The 22,651-nt window shown below is 48.5% G+C and overlaps 2 protein-coding genes across 3 annotated transcripts in view; one reads left to right on the top strand and one right to left on the bottom strand.

The window, feature by feature from the left end:
* Positions 1-22,651, top strand: part of CYFIP2 (cytoplasmic FMR1 interacting protein 2) — an 80,317-nt gene that overhangs the window by 31,668 nt on the left and 25,998 nt on the right. For both annotated transcript variants that reach the window (XM_054037991.1, XM_054037990.1), the window contains exons 12-23: positions 815-934; positions 1,448-1,573; positions 1,934-2,100; positions 2,488-2,635; positions 2,933-3,086; positions 3,641-3,797; positions 4,770-4,866; positions 5,948-6,024; positions 7,868-7,976; positions 9,655-9,774; positions 10,494-10,693; positions 11,003-11,090. In XM_054037991.1, the coding sequence (XP_053893966.1) occupies positions 815-934; positions 1,448-1,573; positions 1,934-2,100; positions 2,488-2,635; positions 2,933-3,086; positions 3,641-3,797; positions 4,770-4,866; positions 5,948-6,024; positions 7,868-7,976; positions 9,655-9,774; positions 10,494-10,693; positions 11,003-11,090 (1,563 nt within the window). The remainder of the gene's footprint in view (positions 1-814; positions 935-1,447; positions 1,574-1,933; positions 2,101-2,487; positions 2,636-2,932; positions 3,087-3,640; positions 3,798-4,769; positions 4,867-5,947; positions 6,025-7,867; positions 7,977-9,654; positions 9,775-10,493; positions 10,694-11,002; positions 11,091-22,651) is intronic.
* Positions 11,110-14,988, bottom strand: FNDC9 (fibronectin type III domain containing 9). The gene is made up of 2 exons (XM_054037993.1): positions 14,891-14,988; positions 11,110-13,333 (listed from the first exon to the last, which is right to left on the bottom strand). Exon 2 carries the CDS (start codon positions 13,324-13,326, stop codon positions 12,661-12,663), a length of 666 nt encoding a protein of 221 aa, XP_053893968.1. The 5' UTR covers positions 13,327-13,333; positions 14,891-14,988; the 3' UTR covers positions 11,110-12,660.

Genomic DNA, 22,651 nt, shown 5'->3' with positions numbered 1-22,651 from the left:
GAGAGACATGAGTGGTACAAACTACTGCTGAAGTCATCAGTAGGCGCAAGTAGTGTAAACCGGATGAGCTTCTAGGCATGCTGCAAAAGCCACTTATCTCTTTGTTACAATACGTAATTATTGACCATATAGTTCATATGAATAATATTGCAACAAAACATGTATAATTCATTATGTGTCAGAGCAGCTAGAGCTTTGCACAGGTGTCTTTTTATTATTGAAACTGAAATCAATAAAATACCTGCCAGGGCTTTGGAGGAAGATTCATGGGAGAGACTAAAGGACCTGTCTTGCCATTTTGATGTATTGGCTGACTGAGTCCTTTCATATTTTCCTGTGATTATTATTTGCTGCTGGGTGATCGTTGGTCATTATTATCTAATTGGTCGGGTGCCTTTTTGTGTATGGGTGTTTTTCTGTTGTTATTTAAATCAAAATAAAGGGGTTCACAAAGAGCTGTCTTATATTTGGGGCACCTCAGGGAAATCTCTGAGACACTGGGACGATAAGGAAGGAGTTGTATTTTCTCTTATGTTATAGGAGAGACACCACTGAGTCCCAGGTCTGTAGGAAATACGCTGCTTGTGCGCTTACTAAGAGTCATGTTGAGCTAGGATTGTAACAATAGTTTGCTTTTCCTGTGGGGGACACATTGCCCACTGCATTTTTGGCTCAGATTATAAAACCACATGAAATTTATTTCATCTGGGAATCAGGGGAGCTAGACCTCTCATTCCGTAGCTTGCAGTCATGGCTGAAGAGCATGGCTTTGGGTTTGTGACTCTAATTTTGCCACTGTGTGGGGAATCTCCAGGTAGTCACCGGCTCGGGGCTGGACAGCCAGAAGTCAGATGAGGAATACAGGGAGCTCTTTGACTTGGCTTTACGGGGGCTGCAGCTGCTCTCCAAGTGGAGCGCCCATGTCATGGAAGTGGTGAGTACCAACAAGGGTAACATCCCCACCAGGTGCTTGCCGTGATGGCCGGGAATTTTCCCGGTCAACGAGAAATGTGAAAATGTAGTCAACTGTTTTGAAAACAATTTTCACTGAAATTCGAAATTTTTCATTGAAATTTCAAAATTTGGCTTTTTTTGTCACCTTTTCTAAAACGGGGGTGATCTGACAGTTCTTTTATTGAGAATTCTAGGAATAAACATTAACGGTCAGCTTGATGTTAGAAAAGTACAAGAACTTAATGCCAGTGGCCCAGAACTCATTAGCAACCCTACAATAAACAAAGCAAAGTGGTCGCACATCACAGCAGAATAAGATGTGGAAATAGCTTGTTTTCAAGCTTCCCAAAGGAATTATTATCTATAAACAACAGTAGTGGAGGCGAGGGCGTGTTTCTCTAAAAGGATGGAAAGCTCTCTTTGCGTGATGCACATTTCAGTTTGCTCAGCTGTGCTCGTTACTAGTTGCACTGGTTTTATTTTCTCCTTCCAGTATTCTTGGAAGCTGGTACATCCCACCGATAAGTTCTGTAACAAAGATTGCCCAGGCACCGCTGAGGAGTACGAGAGAGCCACCCGGTACAACTACACCAGCGAGGAGAAATTTGCCTTTGTGGAGGTAGGTGCTAAGAGTGGCTTGTTTTGCCCAAAGGGCTGGGCAGCCCTCAGAAGGATGGATGGTCTGATGGCTAAGGTAGTAAGCTGGTAGATCTGAGTTCAATTCCCTGCTCTGCTATAGATTCCCTGTGTGACCTTGGGCAAATCACTTAGTCTGGGATTTTCAAAGCAGTCTAGGGGAGTGACACACCCAATCCCCCACTGACATTCAATAGGAGTTGGGCACTTAACTCCCTTCACAATCCCAGACTTCTTGTCTCAGCTCCCCAGCTGCAAAATGGAAATAATACTCCTTCCTTCGCCACCAGAGTTACCTCTGCCAACACAAGGAAATGTATCTAGTTTTGTTCCTTTTACCCAGGTAATTGCCATGATCAAGGGTCTACAAGTGCTGATGGGCCGGATGGAGAGTGTCTTTAACCAGGCCATCAGAAACACTATCTATGCAGCCCTGCAAGACTTTGCCCAGGTGACTCTCCGGGAGCCCTTGAGACAAGCAGTCAGGAAGAAGAAGAACGTCCTGATCAGGTGGGGTCCAAAATGTAACTTAAAGCATATCTTTATGTAGTGTGCTCCTGTCTGCAGCCCAACCTGTGTGGGCAGCCCTCCCACAGCTATAACCAGCCATACGCCACATACAGAGCCTACCAGTGCGCCTTGCCCAGCACTCGTGAGCAACAGACACATAACGAACCAAGGTGAGTTGCTCATCCTCGTGTGACCAACGCACCTGTAACCATCCGGTGGGGACAGGCCAACCCTGGTGGGCCACCCTCCCAAAACTAGCCGGTGCGAGAAGCCATCCCACCATGAGTCCATTCACAATGTGTTTTCCCTTCTCTTATGAGCATGGCATTGGGCATTTTCTCCTTACATTAAAAGGCAAGTTTTAAAGTTTTGCTTTCACCATCCCAGTGTCCTTCAGGCAATCCGGAAGACGATCTGTGACTGGGAGGGAGGTCGGGAGCCCCCTAATGACCCCTGCCTGAGAGGCGAGAAGGACCCCAAAGGTGGATTCGATATTAAGGTCCCTCGACGAGCAGTGGGTCCATCAAGCACACAGGTACGTAAACCGTCTCCACTTCCCCAGGGAGTCCTGGGGCCATAAAGTCATCCAGCTGTGCCCATTCTGGGGGTTAGCTGTTGGTCCATATAGTCTCCTCTTTTCCAAAGTCTTTGCATATGTCTTACGCAGGTAGCTCCCATTGTTGCCTTTGGTGCATCGCTTGTCCTACAATACATGCTAGGGCCATCTTCTTTGTGGGTCTCTAATTAATAATGGAAGCAGGGATGGGGGGGGCTTGCTTGTAGAGCACCATGTGCTGCTGTATCAGTCAGGATGCTGCTGGTTTTTTTAAAGCTTTACATGGTGCGGACCATGCTGGAGTCGCTCATCGCAGACAAGAGCGGCTCGAAGAAGACCCTGAGGAGCAGCTTGGATGGGCCGATAGTCCTGGCCATTGAGGAGTTCCACAAGCAGTCCTTCTTCTTCACTCACCTTCTCAACATCAGCGGTGAGGCGATAGCAGAGGCGGACTTGCACCCGGCCCTGTCCGGCTGTGCTGCACAGGCGGGACGGGCAGCCTGGTGCAACGGGTCGTCTTGCTCAAGAGTGGCCTTGCCAGCAGATTTTACTTTGAGTCAAAGGTTTGCACTTGGGTCTGATTTCAGGCATGTTATCAGTTACCCTGGCCACCTCTTCAGTGAAGATGAGTGCTACAGCGCTAGCAAAGGAGGGGTGGTCTTGTGGGAAGGCTCTGGGCTCTTTTCCTGGCTCTGCCACAAACTCCCTGTGTGACCTTGGCCAAGTCATTTGATTTCCTTGAGCCTCGGTGCCCCAGTTATAAAGTGAGGATCATAATCCTTTCTTTCTCCTACCCTACGGTGCTCAGGTACCATGGCGATGGGTGTGGTTTAAGAACGGTGATGGAATAGAATAGTTAAACCGCATTTAAAATAAACGCTACGCCTAGCCTACAGGGCCTGCCCTTTGCTGTAGGTTTCCCCTAGTTCTCTTGCAGACAGTAAACTCTGTGCCCTCCCGGTGTGGGGGGAATTCTGTTTCCAGAAGCCCTGCAGCAGTGCTGCGATCTGTCCCAGCTCTGGTTCCGAGAATTCTTTCTGGAGCTGACCATGGGCCGTCGGATCCAGTTCCCCATCGAGATGTCCATGCCCTGGATTCTCACGGACCACATCCTGGAAACCAAGGAACCCTCCATGATGGAGTAAGAGCCTAAGGGTGGCGTTGGGTGGGTTCGTTAGCTGGACCTCAGGGCACTAAGGAGCCTATCCTAGGGCACAGAAGTTTTATAAGAGGATTATAATAAGTATTCGAGTGTATATGTGACTTCGTGATACAGTTGTGCGCGACCGGTCCTTTTGTTCTGTTTTTACAACGCCTAGCACACCCTGGCTGGGGCTCTCAGGCACTGCCGTAATACAAGTAATAAATAATACTAACTCTTGTGCCATTTGTTATGCATTATAACTGCTTCCTTGTGAAAGAAATTGTTTTCCACTCTAGGGGCAGGTGCTGCAGACACTAACGTTCCTTTGCAAAGCTAGAGAAGCACAGAAGTTTCTTAAAGGGCAGACGGTGAATTTCCTGGCATGGATGGGAGTGCGGGGGACCCTCAGCTAGCAGAAAGCCAGCTCTCCTCTAGCTACTTCCAGCAACTGTGATCTAGGGACTGTGGGGGGAGTTTCAGGAGCTGGAGCGGGTGGAGCTGAATGGTGCGAGGTTGGAGAATTCTCCATTCCAACAGCCCTGCCTGGGCTGGAGTGGTTGCAGATGGGCCATATACCTTGTACTGGTGCTCAGTGCATCGTCGCCATATGTGGGGTCGGGAAGGAATTTTCCCCCAGGTCCGATTCACAATGACCTTGGGGGTTTTACGCTTTCCTCTGCAGCGTGTGGGTTGCTTGCAAGGATTATCTGGGTATATCTCGCTTCATCGTCCCTCTGCTGCGGGAGCCTTGGACACCAGCGCACCTTGGTCCCTCCTGTTCTCTGCCTGTGGCACATGGTAGTCGAGTCTCCTGTGGGCCGCAAGACTTTGGTCTCATTGCGATTGTTGGGTTGAGTGTGTGGGTGGTGGTGGTGCCCTGTGGTTTATAGGAGTTGAGACTAGATGAGCAGATGGTCCCTTCTGACCATAAACTCTATGACTGTAACATGAACTGTTTTCTCCCCTCAGGTACGTGCTGTATCCCTTGGACCTATACAACGACAGCGCATATTATGCCTTAACCAAGTTTAAAAAACAGTTCCTATACGATGAAATTGAAGCTGAAGTAAGCTCTGTTCTTCTTTATTCGTCTCACTGTGCTATGAATGAAGCGCTCCCTCTTGCTTCACCAACGTGTCCTGTTTGACTGAACAGACCAATTTTTCAGTGAATTAATTAGAGGCATTCCCTAAAAAAAAAAAAAAAATACTGAGAAATATTCAAGAGAAGGCCACAAATTTCCAAAGGCGCCTTTGTGTGCCTGCTGACCAATGGCCCAATCGGCAATCAGCTCCATGTGGAGCCAGAGAAAGCAAAATATTCACGTCCGGGGTGTGTAAAGTGTAACTGATGGCCGAAGAGTCATGAGATGTCAGTGGGGAAAAAGGCGGGAAAGGACATGGAGAGCAGAGCTGGGCAATTATTTTCAGCAAATAGCAAATTTGCCAAAAAATGCATTTTTCTTAGCATCAAAACTATTTGCAAATTTGAATTGGAATTGTGTCAGGGCGTTTTCTTTCCGTAACTGTCAAAGCCTTTCATTTCGACGTTTTTGAAACAGGCTGTTTTGACGTTTCGTTTTGAATTGACGTCTCGTTTCGAAACGCCATTCAAAACGGTTCGTTCAGCTCGTTTCATTTGAACAAGAAAAACCAAAACGTTCTGTTTCAGTTCAAATCAACATTGTTTTCCAGATTTTCCACTCAGCTCAAACTGAGAGATAAAGGGGACAGGGGATGGAAGAGGATGGCTTTTATGGTAGGATTCATAACAGGCAAGAAACATAAATGCTCGATGGTCTGCATTCCTTTATCATAAGAGCGTGGAAACCCCTCTGCTGGGTGACAGGAAATGTAGGGTAAAGTGCTTTGTTAGTGATGGCGTTTTATTAAAACAGTTTCAGGGTAGCAGCCGTGTTAGTCTGTATCCTCAAAAAGAACAGGAGTACTTGTGGCACCTTAGAGATGCTCTAATAAGTTTGTTAGTCTCTAAGGTGCCACAAGTACTCCTGTTCTTATTAAAACAGTGTTTCTCTCTCTCTCTCTCTCTCACACACACACACACACATACACGCTCACACTTGTTCTAAGAGCCTATTTCTTCAATGTTGTTTACACCCTGGTGATGTATATTTCTTTCTCTGGCAGGTGAACTTGTGTTTTGACCAGTTTGTGTACAAGTTGGCAGATCAGATCTTTGCCTATTATAAAGCAATGGCTGGCAGGTATGAGAATCCCATTGCTGCTGAGTGTTGTTATTCCTGTTTGCTCTGCGGTATCCTCTAGAGGCAGGGTTCAAGGATGTGTTGTGCTAGGTGCTGCAGGCACACAATAAAAGAGACAATCCCTGCCCCAAAGTGCCTCCAGTTGGTACCTGTGACCAGACCACAATAGATGGATCCAACAAATAAATTGAGGGGGGGGAGACAAAGCTAACAGCAAAACAAAAATTAGCATAATAAGAAGCAGTCAGAGCACATTGTCGTGAATGCTAACGCTGCAACCTGAGCCCATGGCGAGGTTCCCCATATAAGCGGGGTGCAGTGGACAGGGCAGGAGTGGAGGTCATCGGGAAAGAAATGGAGCATGCAATAGTACTGGTGCCTAGTATTGGTCAGCCATGATCCTTTTAACCATTTAAAGGCATACATGGCATTAATGAGCCAGTCCTACCCTTGCCCGGTGGCCATAATGCAGAACCTTGGCTTAACACAGGGTACAGTGAGGAGAGGAACAAGGAGAACCCCAAAAGGAGAGCTTCAGCCCCTGTGACCAGCAAGGAAATGTCCAGGATTTGCCTACAGATATCCCCAAATTACATTCACCCTGATGGAAGACTGGTGGTCTCCCGCCAATGAAGTCATTCCCTGAAGCAGCCCATCAAGAAGGCCGCCCATCCGTGAAAGAGTCCCAGTGTCAGCTACCCAGTACCTGCCAACACCTACACGTGTCAGAACCAGCCGTGCACTCATTGGGCTTGTCTAGACAGAGAGTTAGCGTGAATGGGGGTAGGTCAGTGCGCACTTGGGAACTTTTAGTGTGCGGTAGCAGGGCCCAGGCAGGCCGTTAGGACAGGGCACACAGGCGCTCTGTAGATGTACACTTCGCCTTGCCGCGCACCCACTCTCCATTTACGCAAGCTGTTGGTGGTGCGTCCGTGAACGATGGACAGCAGGGCGGCAGCCCCTGGATAATGACGGCAGCTGTGAGTTTGACGAGGTGGGGGTGTCGAAGAGTGACTCACCAGCCAGCGCGCCACCTCGTGGCTGGGGGCTGCCTGTCAGGACCTGCCCCTCAGACGCCGCTTGCCAACAGCCATTCGGCCCCTGTGGCGGTCTGTCTCTTCTAATGACTCGGTGCTCCAGCCAGGTCACGTTCAGTCTCACTCCTTCCGGGATACCAGGTGTCCCTACATCCTCCACCCCTCCCGGGCTGCTCTTTAACCCCACTCTTCTTTCAGAGTAGCGGGTTCCCAGGCATCTCCCTACCATCCCCAGGCAGACTCCAAGCCAATCCACTGCTGCCTGCCCGGGGTGTATGCTTTTAGACCCTCTGGGTTCTCTCCATCTCCCTGTTCCTCTTCTGGAAGACTGACCCTAGAGGCTATCCTGCTGGAGTCTAGACCCTGTTTCAGGGCCCACTGTGGGGCTGGCTCCACCCCTGTGAGTGCCTTTCCCAGAGAGAGGGAACTCTACCCCGCTTCTGCCGAGCCTCCTCTCCCTGGGTCTCTCTCCTCACTGGCTTGAGCTCCTTCCTTGAGGAACACCCAGCTCCTCCCCAGCGGAGACTGATAATAAACGGTGCTGCACGCCCTCTAGTTACAGCCAAACGTTCAGGCACCTGTTCACCCGTTGTCTACCAATGTGGGGTTATACACCCTCATGACATAGGGGTATAAAAATATGGTTAAAGAGAGGGAGGAGGGGTTGGGAGAACCCTCCCAGCTCATAAAGGGGATGACTCAGAGAAGGCGGGACTCAGAAGGGGATGTTCTTGCCCTTGGAGAAGATTAAGAGGAAGGAGAAGGGATGATGGGGCAAATGTACTGATAATATTTTCCTTTTCCAGTGTCTTACTGGATAAACGTTTCCGGGCTGAATGTAAGAATTATGGCGTGATTATCCCATACCCGCCGTCCAATCGCTACGAGACGTTACTCAAACAGAGACACGTCCAGGTACAACAGACGCAGCAGCCTCAGACGTTTCCTAAAGGTCTTTTGATCTCAAGGGGATTTAGCCAGGTCCTACTGTCAACTGAAAATGTCAGTGTCCAGTGTCACGGAGTCCCCGGGCGATGCTCTGGAACTGCTCCCCACAAAGCCAGGCAGGACTCTGGGGAAGTCTTCTCTCCCTTGGAGCAGACTGTCTTCAGGGCAAGGAGCTCACACGGCTTCACCTCCTGGGTCTGACCTTGGAGCATTCAGCATCCTCTGCCCCTCCGTGCGCTTCCCACAGCAAGTCCGCCCTGGCGGGGTCCTGGGGAAGCCAGAGGGTTCTGCACCCCCACTTCGCAGTCAGACGTGACTCTGAGCCAGCCAGTAAATCAGAGGTTTATTAGATGACAGGAACATGGTCTAAAACAGAGCTTGTAGGTACAGAAAACAGGACCCCTCAGCTGGATCCATCCTGGGGGGCAGCGAGCCAGACACCCACGTCCGCATTCACTCCACGTCCCCAGCGAGCTCCAAACTAACTCACCCTCCAGCCCCTCCTCTGGGCTTTTTCCTTTCCCGGGCCAGGAAGTCACCTGATTGCTTTGTTCTCCAGCACCTTTAGCTATCTCCTTATGGGGGAGGAGTTGCCAGGAGACAGAGTGCCGGCCATTTATACACACTGGCCTTTATCCCACCACCTAGAGACTTAAGAAATGCACAGGGGAAACTGAGGCACCCCTACACTATTCAGAGGAAACATTAAGAACTGTCCCACTTCGTCACATCTAGGTCATGTTCTTTTGCTGGGTACAGTCACGATTAATGACCACAGATTTCCTATATTTAAGAAGTAACTGGAAAACTGAGTCAAAAGCATTTATTATTATGCTGACAAGGCGTATTCAGGTCTAGTGAGTAAGGAAAGATTGGTTATTTACCTTCCAGGTTCCGAACTCCCCTTTAGATAGAGATAGACCCAACCAGCGAAGTTTTGATCCACTGGCATGAGAAAGGGTTCAGAGAAGGGCAACTAAAATGATTAAGGATTTGGAACAGGTCCCATATGAGGAGAGATTAAAGAGGCTAGGACTTTTCAGCTTGGAAAAGAGGAAACTAAGGGGGGGATATGATAGAGGTCTATAAAATCATGAGTGATGTGGAGAAAGTGAATAAGGAAAAGTTATTTACTTGTTCCCATAATATAAGAACTAGGGGCCACCAAATGAAATTAATGGGCAGCAGGTTTAAAACAAATAAAAGGAAGTTCTTCTTCACACTGCGCACAGTCAACTTGTGGAACTCCTTGCCTGAGGAGGTTGTGAAGAGTAGGACTATAATGGGATTTAAAAGAGAACTGGATAACTTCATGGAGGTTAAGTCCATTAATGGCTATTAGCCAAGATGGGTAAGGAATGGTGTCCCTAGCCTCTGTTTGTCAGAGGGTGGAGATGGACGGCAGGAGAGAGATCACTTGATCATTACCTGTTAGGTTCACTCCCTCTGGGGCACCTGGCATTGGCCACTGTCAGTAGACAGGATACTCAGCTGGACAGACCTTTGGTCTGACCCAGTACGGCCATTCTTATGTTCGTATGCTTTTATCAGAACTTTCTCCACCTTCCAGCTGGTTTGGCTCTGTGGCTCTAGTTTGGATCCATCTCTCCCTTTTCCCACTAATATCTTTTCCTCTTGTCCACAGCTGCTGGGTAGATCAATTGACCTGAACAGGCTCATAACTCAGCGTATTTCAGCTGCGATGTATAAATCGTTAGACCAGGCCATTAGCCGCTTTGAGAGTGAAGACCTGACCTCCATTGTGGTAAGCTCAGTGATTGTTTGAAAGGGCTGTAGAATCTGAGAGTATGATACACTGACATCGTATGTACATATACCATTGTCCACTACTGCATTGAAATCACATAGACAGTAGTTTTCTACCCATCTGTGAATTCTCTTCTTTCTGTCCTATCTTCGGTATTTCTAGGGCTCCCATCATCCACAAAGGGACTATATTTGGGAGTTTCATAGTGGGGGATCTTCACAGAGCACAGATGGTAGAGTCCTGTGATTTGGGAGAAGAAAGTCCTGAGTTTAATTCCCCCCACTGCATCCATGTGGCTAAACTCTGAATTGCCGTGCCTGTGTGCATATGGTTCACAGCCACTGATACATTGCAGGGCTATCAAAGTCGAGGAGTGTATAATTATCCGTTTCCACATGTCAGGGATTCTGATGTGAAAGGTGTTATTCTAGCAAGGATATGCTCCGTGGGGAACAACAGCTTTTCACCACCTGTAGGAAGGGAAATGGTAGAATGGGACCCCTGGAGTGCAAGTGCAAATGCCCTTGGCCTTTTGAGTTCAACCAATGTCTTTAATATTTGATACATCCTCACCTGGAAGACCGTGTGTGTGTGTGTGTGTGTGTGTGTGTGTGTGTGTGTGTGTGTGCATAATCATCTCCATGCTGATTGAATAAGACTTCTATTATGATCTTGATAACACATAAAATCTGCTGCTGTTGCTTTGTCTGGTGCAGGAGCTGGAGTGGCTCTTGGAGATAAATCGTCTGACACACCGGCTGCTGTGTAAGCACATGACTTTGGACAGTTTTGATGCCATGTTCCGAGAGGCCAATCACAACGTCTCTGCCCCTTATGGACGCATCACCCTGCACGTCTTCTGGGAGCTAAACTTTGACTTTCTACCCAACTACTGCTACAATGGCTCCACCAACCGGTAAGAAAAAAATAACAAGCAAGGGCATCTGGAGGCCCTGTTTCAAAACTGGACGTAACTCACCGCCCCCACACCCGCCACACAAAACGCACATGATCCACGCTGACAACAGCAGGTTTCCACTCGGCACCAGGGCAGTAGTGTTTTCATTTCCCATGTGATGCACCATTGCGTTTTAGAGATAAGCTTTAACCTCTCTGCTCTGCTAAGCTTTGAAAGAACAATTCAGGGTTTGCATGTAACAAACAGTGTGGCTGGACTGAAATGCAATTAACAGGCCCCGTCTTTTCCTCCCCACACTCCCCACAGGTTTGTACGGACAGCGATTCCATTCACCCAGGAACCACAGAGAGACAAGCCAGCCAACGTCCAGCCGTATTACCTCTACGGATCAAAGGTCAGTAACGAGCCACATCACCCAGGAAGAAGGACTTTATTTAGGGAGGATGAACAAGGAGGAAAGCAGGTTGTACACAGAAATCAGTCACGGGGTGGGAAATGCCAGGAAAGGCTCATTAGCAGAACGGCAGAAACACACAAGTCGGCTTGGCTTTGCTGAGACCGAAAAGCTGCCAATAGGCCACAGCCCTGTATTGGTGACCAACACACGGACAGAGCCACTGAACAGCCCCTGTCTAGAGATGCAGAGATTAGAATGGATTGGTGAGACTTAGCGAGAGGCTCCCCTCCCACCCAGTTATACGGTACCACAACAGCACTGGGATGATTGGAATGATGGTGTGTATATATATATATATATATATATATATATTGCTTGTCGTCGATGTCAGGCAATCTGTCAATCAGATATATATGGCAGGCTTGTTTACATAGAACTGGGGGGGCCTGGGAGGTAATGGTAGTGGGCTTGAGTGAGTTTTATTACCAGGGAAAGGTGACTGAAGACCCTGTGAGATGACTGCACAGCACAGATACAGCACGTGCAGGGGCATGGCAGGCTTGTCTAGTGACCTAGAAGTAGACGACTCAATATTCCATTCCTAGAGCCCCAAGCTACCCATAACCCCACCCAAAATGGCTGATTGGTTTTCCCCTTAAGCAATTCTGTAGGTGAAAGGTTCCCTGAAGACTGAAGTCCCTTAAGCAGGGCCAAACCCTGTGAGGTGAATGTAGAGCCAGCGAAGTCTATGAGACTTGCAGGTACTCAGGCCTTCTCGGGATTTGGTCCCCAGTGACTAAGTACAACACAGGCAGCTGCACTGCTGGGTGTAACTGGAACAGTCCCAGGACTTGTGCTGTCTCCCTCTAAAATCTAGGGAAGTTTTACCTTTGACCTCAAAGCAAGCGGGATCAGGCCTACAGTTTAGTTCCATCTCCGAGTCCCTTTCTGCAGGGAGTGCCTGCTATCAAGGGGTGCCAGTTGTGGTGGTGATTTGGGGACGTGGATAGCTGCCCAGCTGGAAGCGGACTGTGAGCCTCCAACCTGTGTCAGGAATGGTGTGTTTTCAATGTGATAGAGCCCCGAGAGCCCGTTGCGTGACTCGGTCTCAATGTGCAGATCACTGACTGTCCTGTTGTGTAGCCAGTCTGCTCAAATGTCAATGCTCTTCAACTAGGCAGAAAGGGCTGTTTCTAAACAAGTTATCTCCAGTGTCTTTATTCCACTCTGTACCTCTCCAAATACATATCACGTCTGCTACGCGGGTGTAAATCGGGCGTCACTCCACTGAAGCGAAGTTTATTGAGAGTTGAATGTGGCCTTAATTTCTTAGGGGCTTGTTTTTTACTGATTTCTTAAATTTACTGTCAAGTACAGAATGGAACTGATTTTTTTTCTCTAATTTGGCAAAAATTGTCACCCGTGGCTGCCATTTTTCCACCCCAAGGCAATGTAGTAAGAACACCGATGCATGTCAGGTCAACATTTGCAGCGTGAGAGCAGCCCCACTGAAATGAAAACAAATTGCTAGGCTTTCCCCATGCTGGGAGCTCCTTTTATTTCCCTTTCATTTGAACCCGTGCTGAGGTAAGATGGCCCTTTTGTCATCACTGCTTTGGGTTGGAAAGAAGCAGTGGGGGGACCTATATGGGCTCTCTGTCGTGAAACTGGAACTCCTCATTAGGACATCTGTCATGGGGACCTCCAACAGCTCCTCCTTCATTCTGGTGCTCAGAGTCCCCTCAGGTGAGCTTGTCTGTTCACCCGCTTCCCTCTCTGGGTTGGCACTGTACTGCCCCAGCCTTGACACCGTGTGGCACCTGGAGGACCAGAACTGCAAGCAGCCGTAGACCAAGAAGGCCATAAAGCAGAGAAGCAATAGGCTACTAACCATCCACATGGAGGTGGCAGATTCCTGCTTCAAGCCGCGCAAGGCCAGCAGGTGCTGGTCGAGGGTGTGAAACGTTGTGCAATGGTTGCTGGAGGGGTAGGAGTTTTTACATGTGACGCACAGGATGTAGACAGTGGAGGGAGTGAGTCTGTGGAGGACCAGGGAGCTAAGGGAGTGGGGGACCCTCTCCTCGCGGTGGAAGTTCTGGCGCAAGTAACCTGCGAAGACGCTGTTCCAGTTGGGACGGTACATGACGTGATAATAATTCTCGGGGAAGGGGTTGTTTGTGGACCAGGAGATGGTGGCTCTTGTGTCAGAGACGTTGCGGACTTCAATGTTCATGGCGGCTCTGAAAGCAGAAGCAAGGAAATGCTTAATATACTGGGCCTGAGCCAAAGGCTACTGAAATCACCTGGGCTCTTTCCACTGACCCCGAGGCCCTTTCGATCGGGCCCATATGGTCTTCAGAAGTAAAGGGAATTCGTAATAGCTAAAGCTGGGTGGAAAATGCAGAGACACGTTTGTGAAAAATGTTCAAAGCTTTCTGGGAAGTTTTTTTACTGACATTTTGTATTTTAAAAATTTGCTGGCCAAGAAAACAGGGGGAAAAAGTTTTGTGGGGAAAAAAAGGCAAAACTTTTCATAGAAACGTCAAAAATTCAATAGCTTTCTGTCAGTCCCAGTATTATCGGTGGGACTCCACCGTTCGGTGGCAATGGTTATTTCCAGCCGTCTGGTACACTAGAATAGAACTGATCAATTCAGCATTTGCATGTATCAATACAGTTCTACCAATAGCACTCTCACCTTTGTCTTAGATAATTATATAGTACCTATCACCGCACAGTCGTCAATATATTTGCCTTCCCAACAGCCCTGTAAAGTAAGACAGTGCTATTGTCCCCATTCTACAGATGGGGAAACTGAGTCAGAGAGAGGCTAAGTGACTTGCTCAAGGTCATACACGAAGTACATAGCAAAGCAAGGAATTGAATGTGAGTCTCCCAAGTCTCAGGCTAATACCCGAACCATTAGACCATCCCACCTCATTACCAGAAAGTCACCTGTCCGAAATAACAAATGGGACGTGGGTTTGTCCCTGATGCTCAGATCAGACATTAAACCTCTGCACCTCGTTGCTGGGTCTAGCTAGAAGTTTATGCTCCCCAAGGAATGTACAGAACATTGCCAATTTGGTTAACTTAAACGAGTAGTTAGTTCAACACACGTCTTTCTCTTGCTTGAGCTTCCTATAAACGTTTGGACTGTAAATCAAAGTTCCGTAGCACTCACTGGAAGAGGGCACGGTGACTGAAAATGCAGTGAGTGCTTAGGCAAATCCGACAGTCGCTAACTTGTTGCTTTAGAAAGCACCAGGTCTGCCGATACGCCCTGTGTTGTGCCAATCAGGGATCCTGATTGGGGAGCTTGCTTGCTACTGCAATTCAAATAAATTCAATAATAACAATAGTCAAAATAATAAAATATAGTCAGGAAATAGACTTTTACCACCATGCTTATTCAGCAGGTGAATTTTATTGAAATCTACCGTTTAGCTTCAGTCAGGGATTATTTTGGTAGGGCCCCTCTCGTGGGTCACGTAGTCCCTTTCCTAACTTCACTGCAGGATCAATTCCTCTCTACAAATTCATTTCTATAAAGCAGAAGTGTTCAGCTCTTCTCTCCCTGCTGTCAGTGATATTTACTTCTTTGCTAACCAGACTAAAGCTTATCCATCTGGATTGTCTCTCTTTTCATTTGCTTTCTTTCTCTTTTCCTATGTTCTTCTTTAATTCAAGAAACATCTCATCTTAACAATTGCTCTGTATCCGACTTTCCTCTCATGAACAGCTAAACACATGCACACATAACAGAGTAGCTACATAATCATAAAAAAGCCATTTACCTTTCTCGGCATTTATGTTAAGCAGTGGCCAATAAATGTTCAGTCGTGAGACATGAATCTGAGCTTGTGATGTCTTGCCTTCCTCTCCACAGCCAGAATCCCTGGATAACTCCCTTGGGTGCGGGCTGATTAAATCCATCACCACTCCATAGTCTTGTATTATACCCTTCTTTGATTGCATCATCACTCGCCATAGCAACCAATAGGAAACTGTAGTCAAGCATCTTTCAGTGAATTGCTGAGTGCTGTCCCTAAAAGCTTTTGTCTGGGAGAAGTATTTGTCCATGAAGCTGAAAGAACCAGACATGGTAGTTTTGTTTTCTGGCTCTTTTTTAAATGGGGGCTAATTAGCAGGAAAGTGACTGCAGCCAGCCAGCTCCCTGCCTCCTTTTGTCTCAGCCCCATTATCGGTTCTCTAAATGGCATTCATAGGTTCATAGATTCCAAGGCCAGAAGGGACCATTGTCAGCATTGCATTAGACTTTTCGCTGCTAGATTGAAGAGCACATTATTAAATATTTGTTCCCCATTGAACAAATCTGTCCCTGTCAAGGTCCCTTCCAGTCCTACATTTCTGTGATTCTGATTCTACGGAGGTACTTACACCATGTAGGTCAAGTCACCCCTTAACCTTCTCTTTGTTAAGTGAACTCAACTGAGCTCCTTGAGTCTATCACGACAAGGCAGATTTTCTAATCTTTTAATCCTCTCTTAACCCTCTCTGATTTATTAACTCCCTTCTTGAATTGTGGACACCGGAACTGGACACAGTATTCCAGCAGCAGTCGCACCAGATTCTAAAAGAAAAGGGTTTTAATTCAGGCCGAGGAAATATACCTGCACATACAGGCGTTTGCTTTTTCTACTTCCAAAACGCTGTGTTGACTCTGAGACGCTTGAGTCCCATTCGTTCTTATTGTTCATGGGGACGATGGCTTGGCAGTCTAAGCGACCCTCCTGGGACCAAATCCCAAGAATGACACATTGGGCTCCATGCAGTGCACTTTCAGATGAAATGCTGAGGTTCCCAATGTGCTTTTTAGTAAGAGGATGGGGATTGGTGCAGTGCCTTCTTCCAGCACTATAGCGAGGTAAGGTACTGACACCCGCTCTCCCTGAGGTGCCAGCCTTTCTGGGGTGCTCTGGGAAGTATTTGGGGATTCTTCAGGGTCAGAGATGCTGCAGTATGCAAATGTAAAATACTATTTCCAGTAAAGCAAAGTGTCGCCTATTAACACTCTATCACTTAGTGACTTGTCTTTAACCTTAAGATCTCGGTGACTTTTAAACTGTCAGAAAAATCTAGCTGAGACTCTGTCCTTCGCCCCGGCTCCAGTGGCATCAACTGATCTTTTCTCCAGGTACTGCGCTCTGACTGGAAGCAGCTCTGGCTGTGATTTTCAAAGGCATCCCACTTCTATTGAATTTTAATGGGGTCTAGGCAGGCTCCTTTCAAAAATCATAGCCACAGGGGCCTAGAAATGACTGCGTCCCATCTGGTTAGAGGAAAAGAGGGGAAGGCAAATGTAGGACATATGCAGTGTAAGCTGTTGGAGTCCCTGGGGATAAATAGGTTTGGAAGCATTCGATATTTATCGGTAAATGTAGGTAAATGTCGATTTCGCTATACACACATGCAAGTGGACAACAGACTATTTCCATCGATAGTAACGGAAATGTACAGATAGGCAGAGTAAGAAAAATGCTGCTTGAGAACTTCTTAGAGTTTGATTTAAAGATAATCACTTTGTATATTTTGCCATGTGGTGTTGACAACTTGTGTTTTAATGGTTATAAAGCTTTAACTTTTGTGATCTCGATGTCTGCCATCATTAAATCATTATTGTCTGACACCCCCCAGTGTCTGACCTCCCGCATAATTTCCCACAACTGTGAAAATTTCAGTAGATCAAAATAAAAACGTGTGTAAAAATAAATATGGATGTTATCTGTCAAAGTGATAACAAAATAAAAATCAAATTCTGCCTAGCCCAGAGATAAAGGGGGGAAGGAAAAACTTGCATAATGGACCCAGCACTTCCAGGCAGTGTCTGACTCCTGTCTGAAGCACAGCTGTAAAGGGAGCTTGCTCTGAATTAGAACTTTCCTCGTTGAACATTTGGATCCAGTGTCTGGAGTTCTCAGTCCCTGGAAATGAGTCTGCAGTCTGTGAGCACACCTTCAAATGTCAGCAGCGAGTGAAGTGGAGAGTAAAGAACTATTTTACACCAGGAAGCGTCTGCAGCCCCTGCTCTGCACTTAGTCATTCCACTGCTTGACATTTTAGCTTTGTCTTCCAAGGTCAAGCTGCCTCCCTTCTGTGTCCATCAAACAGCCATTGCCAGAGCAGGGATGGAACTATTCCCTGACAAGAGATGAAAGTGCAAGAGCTCTCACCTGGCTTCGGGCCCTCCCTTCAGGGGCAGAGGTGGAAAAGGTACTTCGCTGGCTTCATGCTGCCAGCCCAGCCCAGTCCTGCCTGCAGGGGGGAAAGCTGGCGAGAGGAACACAGGGTACAGAGGGATGGTGCAACGCAAAGGGACTCTCTCACCAGGGGTCCTGCAAGGCTGAGTTCAACAGGCGTCCCTGCCTGCCGTCATGTCAGAATTATACTTCGGTTGTTCCTCAATAGCCTTTGTTCTAGAAACAGGAGACAATGGAAAGTTTAGTTTCATCATCTTATATAGGAACATAGGAATAGCCCCATTGATCAAACAAGGGCCCATCTAATCCAGGATAGCATCTCCACCAGTGGCCAGTACCAACTGTTTCTGGGGAAGGGGCAAGAAACTCTGTAGTAAGCAGTGATGTGCTAACCTGCTGCCTGCCCTTTCCCCTCCCGAAATTTCTCCTGGATCCCCAGAAGTGAGAGGTCAGCTCATGCCCTAGAGCAGGAGAGTTTGTAACCCTGCCACAGCTCTTCATGAGTTTGCTAATCTCCCTTGTTGTAGTTAAATAAGAACTCAGGGTGTGAATGTGCGGGGGGGTCTCTGAGTCAGAATTCTTTTGTTGCTTTTTTTATAGCCAAGCAGGGATGTGGCTTCTCAAAGGAGGCCCTGATAATTTGTGATAAATATATGTATTAATATATGTATAACCTCACCATGCTGCTGTAACGAGTCCCTTGTCAGAGTCAACCTACCCTCGCGGAAGTCCATGGTCCAAGTGCGTCAGCTAGAATTCCATGGATTGGTGCAGAGGTGGGCAAACTACGGCCCGCGGGCCACATCCAGCCCAGGGGATCGTCCTGCCTGGCCCTTGAGCTCCCGGCCGGGGAGGCTAGTCCCCGGCCCCTCCCCTGCTGTCCTCCCCCCTCGCAGCCTCAGCTCGCCATGCCACCAGCGTGCTGGGCAGCGGGGCTGCGAGCTCCTGTCAGGCAGCGCAGCTGCCAGACATGCTGCTCTGAGCGGCGTGGTAAGGGGGCGGGAAGCGGGGGGTCGGATAAGGGGCAGAGGGTCCCCGGGGCAGTCGCGGGACAGGGAGCAGGAGACGGTTGGATGGGGCGGAGGTTCAGGAAAGTGGTCAGGGAACGAGGGGGTTGGATAGGCGTGGGAGTCCTGGGAGGCCTGTCAGGGGGCAGGGGTGTGGATAGGTGTCAGGGCAGTCAGGGGACAGGGAGAATGGGGGGTTGGAGGTCCCGGGGGGGCAGGGGGGCGGAGGATCCCAAGAGGGGGTGGTCAGGGGACAGGGAGCAGGGGGGGTTGGATAGGGAGTGGGATCCCGGGGGGCGGTTAGGGGCAGGGGGTCCTGGGAGGGGGCGGTCGGGACAAGGAGCAGGGGGGGTGGATGGGTTGGGAGTTCTGAGGGGGGCAGTCAGGGGGCAGGAAGTGGGAGGGGGCGGATAGTGGGTGGGGGCCAGGCTGTTTGGGGAGGCACAGCCTTCCCTACCCGGCCCTCCATACAGTTTCGGAACCCCGATGTGGCCCTCGGACCAAAAAGTTTGCCCACCCCTGGATTGGTGGGTTGCATTAAAGTTCAGTCGGGTGACTGTGTTCCAACACACATCAAGGACAAGTACTATGGAGATCCACTCTATGACAGAAAGTGGGGAGGAACTCAGAGACAACCATATCCCAGTAGTGATACAGTCAGTTCTTAGACCTGGGCACCCAGGGAAGGAGGAAGGAGTTTCCTTATTTTTCCAGAAGTAGGAAACAGAATAAAAGACAGGGTGTAAAAGGGATTTAGGCACCTGAGTCCTATGGGAGTTAGGCGCCTACATACCTTTAACAAATCTGTCTCCAAGTGTCGAGTAGAAATCAAGCCGTTCTCCGCTGTTTAGCCAGCTATAAAATTCAGCTGTATTCAGGCTGCGGCAATGGGTTCCCAAGGCATGTAAAATTACCAACAGCCACTTCTCTGCTTGTTCACTGCTGCTTAGCTTTGTAAACGCTTCTGCTCATGGATCGTTGATGTATATTAATGTGCTCCTGTCCTCCTCTCAGCACCGCCTGAATCAGGATCAGGATCGGTTCTGTGGAAATCTTTAGCTTTGTTGCATTCCCTGACCCACTCACCTGAGTTAATTAACCTGTCTGGCAGATGCCCTCAAAATGCTCTATGTGCCTGTGATGCTATATATTATCTAAATAGTAATTGTACCCAAATGCTGTAAGTCATAACGGTTTCTGGTCGTATATATTCAGCAACCGGACAAGGGCTTCTGGATTGCTGGGTCCAGTAAGTGGCGCTAACAGCTGGGGCTGTTTATCCTCCGAGGCTTGCTATGTGTGTCAGGAGGTGGTACCTGGTCTGTCACTCCAAAGCCCAGATTGGGCAGCAGGGAACAGGCAAATCGTTTTTTCAGTGAGAAGCGGGGCACTGGCAGCCCGTTTTCCATAGTGGGAGCTCCAGTGGTGACACATTGATCACAGTTTCTGCTCAGCTGGGCTAGCGATCACCTCGGATTAAAGGAACCTTCCTGTGCTATCCAGAGTGCATCACAGCCACTGCTAGGGAAAGCGCCAGGCATGTTCCCCGCTATCCTGAACTGAGAACCCCCTTCCCGATAAATAACAACAGCAGCCTATAGGATTGTCACATTAAGATAAAACCATCTGGACACATTCCTTCACAAAGGACATATTTTCTGAGCTGTGGATACCACATAGGACTGGGCATTTATGTGTTCTGGAGGAGAGTTTTTGGCCCTTTGGCTGAGAAACAGGATCAGTTCAATATGATGCATCCCCTACTAGGAGGGACTGGGCTCTCCTATTGCAGGAGGTGAACTTGGTTGCCTAGCAAGGGTTTTCGTTAGAAGTTCATTTTCAAGAGGGTTCGGGTGTGTGGCATTTTTTCTTTCTTTCTACGGCTTAAGGTCTGAATCCTTTCACTTGAAGGCGAGCTGTCAAGCTCAGACTGGGATTCACGACAACAAGCAGTGGGCCTGCAGACTTGGAAATGACCTACTACACCTGCTGCTAACGCCTGTGCTCAGGGATCCCAGCAACAGCTGATCACCTCGGCAGTTCCTAATGTGGAATGGGGATTTTCCCACCACGCTCTGCCAGGCGCATGGCAAAGGGAGACCGACTGCTATTACCTTCTGGATTCTGAGACTGTGGGAACAAGACCCATCTCTGCACATCCCAATCTGTCTGCGCTCCCAGCCTCCTGGCCCAAACACCTGTACCGTGCGAGCAGCCTGGCTGCGTGCCCTGTTCTGCTGCTGTTGGCTGGCCCTCAAGCCACAGCAGAGCTTTATGATGCGTGTTTGATCATGAGCTGCATCACCCCGAGGGAGGAGCAGGCTGCCACTCACCTGGCACACAGAGCGCAGAGGGGCTGCAGGCAGAGGGCCTGTGTGAGGGAATGGATGGTACTATAAAGCCAGCTTGCATGTTCAGCTGGCTTGTCTTAAAATACACTTACCTCCGACATTCTTTAACCCAAGCTGTGCATTTCACCCTTAAATGGAGTTATGTTTTAATTGCTCAACGCCATGGTATTATTCGTAGATGCACGCCTTTTATTACAGCACCGCGTGGCTTTGCATAAAGCTTGGTGGAACTTACATCATCTTTCAGACAGGAAGGAATGAATCATCCTGTTTTGTTGGCAGGCAACCCACGTTATAAAAGAGATTTTCTCGAAGTGTCCAATTAAATGGGGATTGAGGCTGCAGCTTCAGTGCTAGTGCCCCCCTCCCCTTTGAAAGAAAAGTAAACTTGAAAAGCTTTTTTCCAGCTCCGTTAGTCACTGGTCACCGGAGCAATGTGGAAGTGGGATGGAAGCTGGAGAGGTGGGAGGCTATTGGATGCTAATGCTGCACCTGGAGAGAACAGGTCTCCCAAGGCGGGGGCCATCAGTGGAATTGCTCTTTGATGGCAGTGCTGCCCCATCACGGGAATCATCATGTTCCCAACGAGCCCTCTTCAGAGCCTGCTGGCAGGAAGTGTGAATGGGTGTCTTCATGGGAGAAAACAGGAGACTTTGGTATCCCACTGAGGGTCTGCCTACACTGCAGTTAAACCCAGAGTCTGAGCTCTGCAGTTTCATAGCCTCTGCGGTCCACGCCCCGTGAGCCCAAGTCCGCTGACACGGGCCAACCACAGGTGTATAATTGTAGGGCAGACCGACCCTCAGTGGGGAGCTGTGCAACAAGAGCAGTGGGACCCACTCTGGCAAAGCAAAGGCCCGTCACAAGACATGGAGTGGGATGTTTAAAACGTTCAGCATTGTCCCAGCTCTGTTCCCTTTGAAGTCAGCTCCCACTGACATTACTGGAAGCAGAGTTAGGCTTTGGAAAATCCACCATCGTTGACAAGCTCAGGTGACACCGCAGTCTCATCTGTCAGCTGTCGGGGGGGGACAGCTCAGGTTCTCTCCATTGCTCCACAGGACCCTCAGACTCCCAGCACCTCTTGGCCTGGACTGGACCCCAAGTCCCCACGCTGGTAGCTAGTGCTAGAAAGACATGGAAAATGCAGGGCACCCAATGCCTCTGTGTGCAGATAAATCTCTAGGGAAAGCATGGAAGTGAGGTGGGGCTTCCCTTCTCCGTGTTCACGTACCCGGTCTGCACAGCAGTATGCTTCACAGACGTCCCACATGGCTGTAATGATACGTTGCGAAAGCTACAGCAACAGGATGCTACTGTAATGAGCTGCGACCTGGCATAACAGTTTTATTGGCAGGAATCTGGGATGATTGTATCACTCCTGCAACAGTCACACATCAGGCTTCTGCTCCTTTAAAGAGTTTATGAAAACGTTTACTGGTACTATTTTTGTCATTGAAGTCAATGGCAGTCTTTTCATCTACTTCAATAGGCTATGGACCAGTCTCCTAATTACCACGTGCCTTGCTATACAGGCCTTGGTGAAAGAGAAAAGTGTTAATGAATGCAATTTAGACACTTCTATAAGTTACCTACAATAACTTTTCCATACATAGTTCTCTGGGTATGGCATCTTGCAATCTACCTGGGCCTTATCCCATAGGAAGAGGGGAATTCCTGGCTTCCAAATGACATATCCCTTTTCACCTAGTTCCTAATAGTTCCAATTGGCAAGTGGGTTTTGGTACAGAGAAAGGAGGCTGTTGGTCTAAACAAAATGATGAGGATGGTTAATTTGTTGATTAAAGTAACTGGCAAGTGAGCAAATGAGTATTGTGTCGGGGAGTAGAAATTCTACCTTTCGGAGAGAAAGGGGGGAATGGTTTTATGGCTGGTGTTTTTTAAAAAAATGCCACGTTTTTGTAGCTGCTCAGAGGTTTGGAATGTTAGAATTAGTCTGTGAGAGATGGCTCAGTGGG

Source organism: Malaclemys terrapin, chromosome 8 (assembly GCF_027887155.1).
Source record: "Malaclemys terrapin pileata isolate rMalTer1 chromosome 8, rMalTer1.hap1, whole genome shotgun sequence".
Lineage (NCBI taxonomy): Eukaryota > Metazoa > Chordata > Testudines > Emydidae > Malaclemys > Malaclemys terrapin.
Note: the sequence above shows the minus strand (reverse complement) of the source record. Positions and strands in the feature narration are given on the sequence as shown.